The sequence below is a fragment of the Embiotoca jacksoni genome, unplaced genomic scaffold (genome assembly GCF_022577435.1).
Source record: "Embiotoca jacksoni isolate LCO1_2020_lvr unplaced genomic scaffold, fEmbJac1.0.p SCAF_9, whole genome shotgun sequence".
Classification (NCBI taxonomy): domain Eukaryota; kingdom Metazoa; phylum Chordata; class Actinopteri; family Embiotocidae; genus Embiotoca; species Embiotoca jacksoni.
The window spans coordinates 2692133-2703488 of record NW_027185447.1 but is presented as its reverse complement, the minus strand read 5'-3'; the positions used below and the strand labels follow the sequence as shown (position 1 = coordinate 2703488).

Below are 11356 nucleotides of genomic sequence, written 5' to 3'. Positions count from 1 at the left end.
TTCCCACTGCATCTCTGTGGGTTGTCTGAGCTCCTATATCCACCCATAGCCCCAGGACCTGGGGGGGAAATTAAGGCAATTAGAAAATGGCCACTCCCCTCTTGTAAATAATTATCAAAATTCTAAATAAAAAGTTCCTTGATTACAATATTAATTTGATCATTCTATAAAATGAAATGCAGCCATGCTTATAATATACAGCCACTGCAGATGTAAATGTACAGATGTGTGTTAATTTAAGGTGACATTTACCTACATGCATGAAATTCGGTAGACATGTGTATCACACCGAGATGTACAAAAAAGTTCCATTGCACCATTACGTCAACTCAAATGGAAGTCCGCCATTTAGAATTTAGTTGCCATTTTGGCGATTCACACGTTGTACTTTAACAAACTCCTCCTACAGATTTTGTCGGACCGACTTGAAATTTAGTCTGTGCACTCTTAACATGTTTGGAATTCAAATTTATCAAAAGAAATCGTTTTCGTAGATCGGTGTGCCCGTGGCGTGACGGACAAAAAGTGACCCAAAGGTCATATTATAGCGTGTCATTCAAAAAGTGACCTAAAAATTACTTTTGGGTCACTTTTTGCTATAGTATGACTTTTTTTTTTTTTTTTTTTTTTAAACTTATGTCAAAGGAGGGCTTGAACCCCAAACTTTCTATTTGAGAAGCAACACTGCAGCACAAATCTTCGCAGGAGAGAGCTTGCATTGTGACAAATCTTTAGCTCACTAACCTATAACTCCACCGTCCATAAATATTCATTCAAATGTGACCAAAATTGCCGCAGACATTCTTTGGATAGTAGATATAGATGTTTTCAAGGGGGTCTGCAGTGATATTAAATATCTTCCTGTCATGTGTAGTGGATGCAAAACTTTTTCAATTTCTCCAAACGTTTCAACTTCACTAAAAGTCGAATCACCATCAACAGGTGGAATTTGAACCATTAACATCAACCTTGGTGAAGGAGAATCTTTTACCTGTTGAGTTAACCAGACTGTCGGTTGAGTCCCTGGAAGCTCTGAGTGAACTCCCTGAAACACTTTCTCCTACCGCGACTTATTCATCAGCGCTGAAAATAGTCCAGTGTTCTACGACGCCGCTTCAAAGCTGGAAGCGACTTCATGCGGACGAGGGTTCAATTCCTCATCCGCAGAGTGCCAGCCCCCCTAAGGGTAAACTCCGGGTTTATTGAAACTACTTTATATCTTCTTTTATATGCAGGGACAGCAGATACATCTGAGAGGAAGTCAGATGATTACTGGGAGAGAAAAGAAGAAAAACAAATCACTTTTAAGGTTTTGGACTGAAATGTGAACCACGAGCTATTTAGAGGGAAAACTCCCTGTTTGTTGGAACCGACAACAACTCAAGACAAGTAACTACACACTGCTTTTAATGAGGAACTAAAAAGGTTGGAACCCATTGGTTTAATCTTTTACAATGTGTCATATTTTAAAAGTTTGTTATATCATCAACTGTGTCTTCATCTGAAAAGTACCTAAGTATAAGCACAAGATTTCCCTCTCAAATGTAGTGGAGTGGAAGTAAAAAGTAGCTTTAAAAATAAATAAGCAAGTAAAGTGGACTACCTCAAAACTGAACTTAAGAAAGCTACATTAATTGAGTAAATGAACTTAGTTACTTTCCACCACTGTACATTGCAATGAGTCCAGTTTTGCTTCTCTTACATACATTATTGGTGCATATTTAATGGTTTTATTACGGTAGCATAACACATTTAGTCAGCCATGTTATCCAAAGTAAGTGGCTTCTTTTAGAATTTAATTATAATGCTTTTGTTTGCGTTACACTGAAAATAAATACTTTTGTCATTTACCACTGGTAACAAGTTTTTATTTTTTTTTTCTTCTGCAGACGGTTGTTTGACACCACGTTCAGCTGAACCCCAGACTGGTTTGCTTTATTCCGAGGAGCACGTGAAGGCATCATGAGTAGTGACGCAACGCATGGGCGTGTTGTCATGGCTGTGTGCAGCAGAGCCTTTCAGTCCAGTGTTGACTTATTTGTCCCTTAACTAGCCATGTCAGCTTTGTTAGTGGACAGCGACATGGGGGTGTATTTGATCACAAAGTAAACACTCTTGACACAGAGCCGGTAAGTAGCTGCACAGTGAGAGGAGTTGTTGTTGTTTTATATATATCGGTGCAGGGTGGCCAAACGTGAGTTAGCTTAGCGAGCGTCAACGTTACTCGAGCTAGTCCTACGCACAACCTCACTTCCACCGATGAAGAGTTGTCGGTGAATGTCAACACTGTGCTGCTGACTAAACGGGGATTTGCGTGTGTTTTTTTTTTTTTTTTGTCCTCCGGAGGACTGGAAAGGCGTCCAGTTTATTTAGCTGTCAGAGAGCCCCCCCTCGATGAAAACACCGTTTTGTTCCGGTGGGCGAGAGGAAGCTGCTTCGACTCAGCTGTTCCCGTCAGCTGGTCCTTTGAGAAACGGACACCGAGGTTATAATAAGTCAGTCGTCACGCGTGTCCTCCAGTAAACTCGTCCTGCCAGCTGTTCAAACCCTCCCCGTGTCGTGTCGGTGCCCCTCGCGGCGATCGGAGCAATTAAACCGGACAATTTGTGAACGAGGTTTGGTGTGCCGCCGTCACCTCGTGACGGACCCGGCTCCTGTCCGGGCTTTTCCTTGACTCGTCAGTGAGTAATCACGGGCAGCCTGACTCGTGAGGTGTCGCGGTGGTTTAACTGGACCCGTCAGCACCGGTGAAGGTGCTCGTCTCCACTTTACCTCGTGTCGGACGGTGGGGGGGGAGGGGGGGCGTTCACGGTCACCTGACTTCAGCTGGAAAATGCAGAACTGTGGGAAGTAAAAGTAGAAAATATTACATCATCGCTGAGGAAGGAGGTTAAAGGAAGAATTGGCTGCTCTTGCCTTAGTTTTACTGTTCCGTGTCTGTCTGCGCCGACATGTGTTGGGGCTGGGACATGACTATGTGAGACCTAACCCTGTACAGCTGTCATCCTCCTGGCCCTGCAGAGCCCAGCTGCAGCTGCCACACACCGGAGCTGCAACTGGTCCTAACCGGGGCAGCTCCCAGCCACACCTACTCGGGACGGGAGCATAGTTTCAGTCATCGGCCCCGTGTCTTTGTCTTCGTCCCCCTTATTTGCTCAACCTACATTACATTACATTACAATAGTTAGGTTTGAAACGCTTGCCGGCTTACATCACAGTGATGACCCGCGGTTCAGAGTAGCAGCCGGGATCAGATGATTGAAGTTGAGAAGAAATGGGGGAATCATTATGTGGAAATACTCAAGGTAAGACATTTTGATACTTGGATTAACTTTTGGGAAGGCTTTGTGACTCTGTTTATCTGTCTTGCCAATTTGAAGACAATCAGTGTAAAAGTAATAGACAAAGTAATAGTTAATAGAGATAATTTTATGGATCCTGTTACTGTTTGTTTGCGTTTTAGTGCTTAATATCTGGACATATCATTTCCCAAAAATTCCTGGTATTCGTTGAAGGTTATATTAATCATTTGAGAGTGGTTTCCACATCACTTCTCAAACATACAGTGTCTTCTTTTATTAACTTATCTGACAAAATTTTAAAATAACTGGCATGCTATTGAAATGTGGAGCTTGACAGTACAGTAATGTATTTCACCTGTGTTGTTTGATGGAGGTTGTCGAAAGCAGAATTTGTGCCAGAAAATGTCATCAAACTGAAGCAGTTCAATGAAACTGCTGCCTGACTTACATTGCACCCGATCCCAATACCAAGGAGGGGCACAGGGTGTCTTAATCACACCTCCATTATTTTAATCGCTCCTCTTCCGGGTCCTTCTTTGAGACCAGTTTTCCTTCTTGTCCCTACCAGGGGCAGTCGTCTGCGACAGGGATGCTCAAACCCCTCCACTGCATTTAAATGGGGATTTCCTGAGAGTAAGGTCATTGTTCTCTGACAGAAAATGATGGATTCCTCCATGTGGGTTGGGAGTGTGTCCCTGTCCCAGATGGAGGAGTTTCAGTATCTTTAGACCCATGAGTGAGGGTAAAATGGAGCATGATATGGACAGGTGTATTGGTGCGGCGTCGCCACACCTATCGTTGACTGAAAGAATGAGATCGTGAATACAAGCGGTGGTAATGACTTTGCTTGGTAGGGTGGCTGGGTTCAATCTTACAGACATCGGGAGGGAGCTGTGAGGAGAGCTGCTGCTCATTTGTGTTGGAAGGAGTCCGTTTAGGTGGCTATCAGCTTGGCCTCATGGTATCTGACTGTTGAGGTTTCCTGGACTCGTCTCCGACCCCGTGATAGACCCGCAACACGCTGGAGAGGTTATATCTCCTCTGGTCTGGGACCACTTTAGGATCCCCAGTAGGAGCTGGAAATTGTTGTTGGGCAGAGGGATGTCTGGACTACTAGCTTTGCCTGCTGCCACTGTGACCTGTCAGAAATCGGATAGATTAGACGGATGACACTCAATATGGGCTGAAGGTTTTGATTTCTTTCAAGGTGTCTGTCTTCATAAAGCTTTGTTTGCATTATGCGATTGTGGACAATGCTGACAATGAATTAGCGTGACCGCTGAATGGTAAAACTAGAGTCACAATATCTTAAGATTAACGTGACGGGAAGTACATGTATTTGTCACGTGTCAAATTGTGTCCACAGTAGACCTTCCTTTCGTGTGATTCTGTTCATTATAGTTACTCAGTTGAATTTCCACAAAAGGTGCCGTATCACAAAATAAAATGACGTACATGAGCTGTGAGAGGAGGATTTGACCGATAGACTGTGTATGAAAGTGGACGCAGCTTCCAGGTCTGAAAAGTGAAGCCAATACGGAAGTGCCCGACAGCTCAGTACCACCGAGGGCCTTTTGGGGCTGGGCTCTAGTTTGGGGCTTGATTTAACCTTTAGCCAACTCTTAAAAGTTTGTTATTCTTTTTCCATAAATCCTGTCCAGCATTGGAAATATTAATTGTGGACATAAGTGAGGCAAGGGCTGGCGTGTACTATTCATAGATGACAATTCACAACGCATAAGAGGGTTAGCCTGAGCAGGAAGGATGGCTTACAGACCCTGAGCCAGAACACAGAACACAAATAGAATTGATTATATGATTTGATTTTGTAGTCCCTAAACATGTTTTCAGTTCCCTGTTGTGTTTGCTGATATGATAGATGCTCTAAATAAAGCTAGGTCACCTGCTGGGGCGGTTGTTTGATCAGAAACACTTTGCAGCTGTATCCCAACGTCTAAACTTGCTGTTGTTTTGGGCTGTAACAAGCCCATCTTTCAACTGTCCTCCCGGTGATATGACTAACATTTGATAACATGTTTGTGTGTGTTTCTCTGTGTGTGTGTGTGTGTGTGTGTGTGTGTGTGTGTGTGTGTGTGTTGGTGTCGATTGGAAGAGGAGCAGTGTGAATAAATGCCCCCTTTTATAATGTCCCAGACCAGCACGCCTCTTACATGGACAGCAGCCGCTTTGTTTACAAGATGGGAGAGCGGTGTAATGAACTTCATTATAAGCCTGTGGTCTCAACCACTTCCGAAGCCCCCGCTCATTCGTTGGCTGTTCATGTCGTGGCGTTACCAGCTGTACATTCATGTGTGTGCCAACATCAACAGCATGCCGTTTTGGCTGGTTTTCGGAACCATATTGTTGATGTCTCCCACAGCTGTGGCCACATTAAAGAGAATTGTTCAAGGCCAGGAAAGCATTGGGAAACAAAGAAATCTGTCCTTCCTGTGTGAGCCTTGGAAGAGACGCTGGGCTGGTGCTGCTACCAAACCAGCAGCGGTTGCACAAACCCGTTCGCGACTGTAAATGAGGACTGTGGCAGGTGCCCATTCATCAAAATCATCTCCAACCCCACCCCTTTCCTTCTCCCTGAGCAGCAGCAGCCCCCCTCCCCCCACCCCCTCCACCCCCCCAAACAAAAAAACAACATCCAGACCCTCCCCCTGAAATGTATCCCCCTCCCCCTCCCCCTCCGTCCTCTGCCTGTCTGCTCATTGGCAGCAGAGCGAATGGTGTTCCCATGGGCTATGAAAGAGAGGGCTGTGCATCTTTATGCAGCGCTCGATGCGCATGTGTTTGTACATATTGATCTGTAAACACAGTGTGTCGGCTTCACACGCGTGTTACTGATGCTCACCTCCCCCCCTCACCTCCCACCCCCACCCCCCCACCCCGTGATGGATCACAGCACCAGAGGGAGTCTGTACAGAGCAAAGCCCGTTGGCCTGTTTTTATGCGAGAACACGGGAACGTCAAGCTGAACGCAGCGCTGGTCGGGCAGCCGCTCTGCCTGGCCATCCTCCTCTCCTCTCCTCTCCTCTCCTCTCCTCTCCTCTCCTCTCCTCCTCCTCCTCTTCCATGGTGGTAATCTGTGCTGACACAACGCACAAAGGACTAAATGCTGGCTGCATCCTCCAGCAGCACGGCTCGGTCCTCTTCCCCTGACAGCTCTGATCCTCTTCAGTCAGTCCGTCCGTCTGTACACCGGGATGCTGTTTCTGTAAGACCGCTTGCAAGTGTGTAGCACGTCTCTGGAATACCGGCCCGGCTGTCCTCCTCCTCCGCCCCCTGTATCTCCTCCTCCTCCTCGGCCAGTTCATTCAGGGAGCGCATCAGAGCTAAGCTCCAGCCCCGAAGAGGCATTTTTTCATCTCGCTGGAAGCTGGTGGGACCACTGATAGCTTTTTTTTTTTTTTTTTTTTTTATGTAGCAGGACGTACTAGCCGCTTCCTCTCTGTTCACCCTGCTGCACATCACTGTACCAACAGGTAAACCATCCAAACAGCACATGCCTTATTTATCAAGTGATGCAGTGAGTCTTGTCTGTTTGATTAAATGCTAGCATGTCTTTTCTGTGAGACGTTGAAACCAATGATGCTGTCAACATTTAAAGAAACAGCAAATATATGTCCTTCTCATCAGTTTGAATCTTTTGAAAAATACGTTTCTGGAAGACGATTAAACCGACAGTGTCCTTCCTCTTTAAATCAAACATGACTGCTTACATTGTCATCCCACTGGCACAGTAAACACGCGGACGGGCTGGTTTCTCAGTGCAAAGGTGAAACGATCTCGTGCAAAGACAACACGCATGCAGCTGGTATGCGTCCGTGGCCACGCTGCTACAATTGTGCCACATGTCATTGCGGTCTGTAGTAAAGCTACGGACGAGCTAAGCAAGCAGACATCTGGCTGGCTCGGCTGCTGCTGTCACTGTTGGTGGAGCAGACTGGTGATGATCAAACAGGCAAAGAAAAAAACCACGTCTGTCCTGACGCTGCATCGCAGCGGTGCCATGTCAAAGCTCTGCAAGTCGTTTTGTATTTCAGCGTGTGGATTCTGGATCGCCGGTTATTCGATTTTTATTAGAATTAGCTATCACAACGTGAGGTACTCGGTAATTAGATATCTCACGTAGACAATGGCTACAGTGCTGTTAGAATAAAAAAAGATTGTAATCACGTCAGATCCTTTAAGTGTAAAGTGAGCTCGCTTTACAAGAAACCCGCCTCATCAAACACAGGAAGTGATCAACGCTGATGTGACAATGCCCACTCGTTCACAAAGTGATGTATTTCCCTGAAACACAGTCCTGTTGTGGGCTCAGCTCTGCTCATTTGTGACATTTGTCTGTACCCTACTCAGCCAGGATGTGTGTGTGTGTTTTTTTTAAGATAAGGCATCAGGTTAGTCCAGTCCTTGATCAACATCTGTCATACAAAAAAAATAACCAATCAGAGGAAACAAAAACTGTACGCTCCAAAGCAAAGATCAAAGTTCACAGCCAACCAAATACTGGGAAAGGGTTCACTCCCCTGTGGATGGGCTGTACTGCTTCATACTGCTGCAGATGCCAGATGCTGGTGGAGACAACAGCAGCACAGAGCTTGTGGAGGTCAGGGCAAACTGGGATCATATACAGCTGCCAGCATGTTCAAAAGTGGGCTGAAGATCATGGGGAGTGAGTATGATAATCCACGATGGTGTGCCATGATAATCTGCACACACGGTTATTAAATTGATAGTAAGTGTTTTTAGGGATGTGGGAGTGCGTTTTATTTTTTTGTGGTAGTGCTTTTATAAAAGACTCGGGATAAAGTGCTATCATCTGAACTGTTCTGTGAGTATTAAGCAGCTTTTTGTTACAGCCAGTAAGCTCTGCGGGGAGGCTTTTGGACAAAGGTTACAGGATAAATATGTGAATAATTCTGTTTAGTACGTTGTGAATTTGTTTCAATAGTTTCATGTTATTGAAATAATATGCGAACATTAGAAATCTTCAACATTTAACACTCAAAACTCCCTTGTGGACAATATGAACTGAAATCCACAGCGGTCCTTTGAGTGATACTTAAGAAAAGGAAGATAGGACAAACAGAAACTTGAAATGGACAACTAGTGAGTTTTCATCCAGGCTTTGACACATCCGCTGGAGAAATCTTTGTACATGTGTTATTTACTCTGGGTCCTTATTGATTTTCCTGAAAGTCCTCTGGCCACCAGATGTTTCTGACCTGAACCAGTTCTAGCAGGCCTTTACTTATTTCTGATAACGAGGCTGATGTTGCTGAACTCTTTAGCGAAGGTTACACATTGCTAAGAATTTAGCTCCAGTTACAGTGATATAAAAGAGAAATAGCGCAATAGACAAACAGGCTTTTGTTATGAGAAATAAGAGTGAGTATATAAGCCAGTTAGACCATGTGTCACAGGACATGCAGCCCAAGTAGTCCTTTACAGCTTCACAGCATCTAATGGCACTGAGTTTGCCAATAATAATTCTTCTGAGTCCTTTTCCATTTAGAAGCTGCTCGGTGATTATTATCAGAGTGGGTCTGGGTCCTCTTGTTGCATTATGAATATCTGCTCAGTGAAACCCTCAGTGTCTGCAGATAGTTTGTAATGTCGCTGGCCCCCTGACGCTTATGCAACACTGTCATAGTTCAACATTGAAGTTGGGACATGTGTGCCATTATTCTGTTGATTCTGAAGCATTTCTTTAATGGACTATTTTCAGCCCTGCGACTGTAGGCTCTGGGAGCGTCACTCCCTCCTCCTCACACAAACCCACCATCTCACTTCCGCTTTCTTCCCTCAGAGGTTCTAGTCATGTGGGACGGGTGGAACCACAGTCCCACTGCAGGCCTCCATTTGGCGGTGGCTTAGTCCACCAGTGAGACCCTATATTTTACATCGGCTACACCTGGGTGACATTTTAGAGGGAAGTGCTGATCTGCTTTACAGCATAAAGGTTATTTGCTGTAGAGCACAAAGAGATACGTGGTCAGTTACAAAGTTACAAACGGGACATTGAGGGCCTGATTTACTAAGATCTCAAATAAAGGGCGCTAAATTGGGTGTTCCTTCCAAATGTTAACACATTTTTTTGCACCCGTTTTGCGGGTGATTTACTCGAGAGTAATTGCGTCATTGAAATCAGCTGCAAATCGCTGTATTTAAATAAGGTGTTTACGTGTGTTAAAGTAATTCCAGCAACGGAAAACAGAGCGACCGCAAAAGGAGAAGGAAATCTGATCCCATTGAAATTAAGAAATATTAACATAACAAGAACAAAAAGGCGAAACAAAGGCTTAATCATAAAACGTTGGCAAATAAAACAGGAAGTACGGCAGATGAGATCCTCTCACAAACACCGATCAGCAGGTCCAGATCTTTCTGTGGGTACTTTTCATTCAGAGCCTCGCGAGTGCTCGTGAACCTGATGAAGCTACCTGTGAATTCTGCGGGACACATTCAGCACCTGTGACAGCACACCTTGAATAACGGGACTGGGCGGGAATATCCAAGCAGCGATACGCTGGAACGACCCGGAGGCAGGAAAATGCTGAGTCGTAAGAAGTTTTTTTTAATTGCTGGTATTTCGTGGCTCCTCCTTGTTGTTGGCTGTCAATCATCATTCAGTTCATTCAATAACTCAGAACTGTCATCGCTGGACAAACGATATTTCTAAATAATAATAATTTCTCTCTGTCATCTCCTAAATGTTTCCACTTATGTAAAAACACGTTCTCTAAGTATTATTTGCTTTCTCTGGGTCTCCTTCTCACCACAATAAGCAGCCGTCTCTCCAGATGTGCGCATCTGATTAATACAAACTTTTCAGTCGTACTAAAATACACACTCAATCACTTCTCCTGTTTCTACTTTCAGGTTCAGCAAATATCGTTGCGGGTGCTAAATTGTTCTATTTGAATGGTCCCTCCTGGTATTTTGCACCTTCAAGCAGAAACGCCCAATATTACATATGCATGCAGGCAAACACGCAAAATGGACAACGTGTGTTAAATTGCACATTTGAAAGACGCGATCCTCACTGCACCTCGTTAGTAAATCTGCTTGGACATTTTTTTTGCGGGTGGTGTGGAGTTTGCGCGTGATTTTACACACGCAAACCTCTAGAAATTCAGGCCCTGTGTGTCTCCATTGTGCACTATATTTTACGTTTACTATGTTTTTGATATATGCAGTAACAACTGCAAAACACTTAAGTTGCTCTCCACTTTGTTTTCAAAAAGTTGAAATGATTTTGCAGTTAAAATTGTCAATTGTGTATTGATGTTGAATACATCGAATGCCATATGTAGCAGTTTGAAACAAGCTTTCAAGTTATATCCTCAGTAACGTAGTACACATGCTTTATGGAAATGACATAATATTTCTGAGGCTTTAAAAAAAAAAAAAAATTGTGGGTGTGTGCATATGTTTATGGTGAAGTGCACACTTGTGTCCTGGCCAAAGGAGTGTCTGGTTGTTTGTGTGTGAAGGAGGGTTGACGTTGCCCTCACAGATTGGTCCTCAGCAGTGGATGTGACGGAAGCCAGCCCATCTGTTGTTGCGGGCCTGTCTTTCCTCTGGTGCAGATTGGCAGTGACATTTTGGCACAACAGGTGGCCTGGTCAGGACTGCCTACACACACATGCACACGCACACACTCGCACACGCACATGCACACACACACGCACACGCACACGCACACACACACACACACACACACACACACACACACACACACACACACACACACACACACACAGAAATGCAGGAATGTACGGTGGCGTGCCAACCTCTGGAGCAACAGAGCTCATGCTGCAGCTACACCTGTTGAGCCTAAATAGATGTTAGCTGTTATTGTGATACTTCCAAATGAAAGAGAGACCCGGGAACTAAAATCCATCACATGCGATCATTTTATGTTTTTGCTGTTTGTAAAGCCGGTAACCAAAGTTGACATTTGATAACTTGACCTACTTTTTCAAACAACAAAATATATAATGGCTGCAAGTCTTTGACATTTCCCAAACTTTTTTCAA

At 44.5% G+C, this 11356-nt stretch overlaps 1 protein-coding gene across 3 annotated transcripts in view; it reads left to right on the top strand.

The window, feature by feature from the left end:
• The first annotated feature begins 1983 nt into the window (after positions 1-1983).
• mib2 (MIB E3 ubiquitin protein ligase 2) overlaps positions 1984-11356 on the top strand; it is a 46259-nt gene continuing 36886 nt past the window's right edge. Inside the window, exons 1-2 of one of the 3 annotated variants that reach the window (XM_069140174.1) lie at positions 1984-2129; positions 3219-3305. In XM_069140174.1, coding sequence (XP_068996275.1) covers positions 3275-3305 — 31 coding nt within the window. In that variant the 5' untranslated portion in view covers positions 1984-2129; positions 3219-3274. Of the gene's footprint in view, positions 3306-6772; positions 6794-11356 lie in introns of those variants that run through there. The other 2 variants (XM_069140173.1, XM_069140175.1) reach the window with 2 other exon arrangements.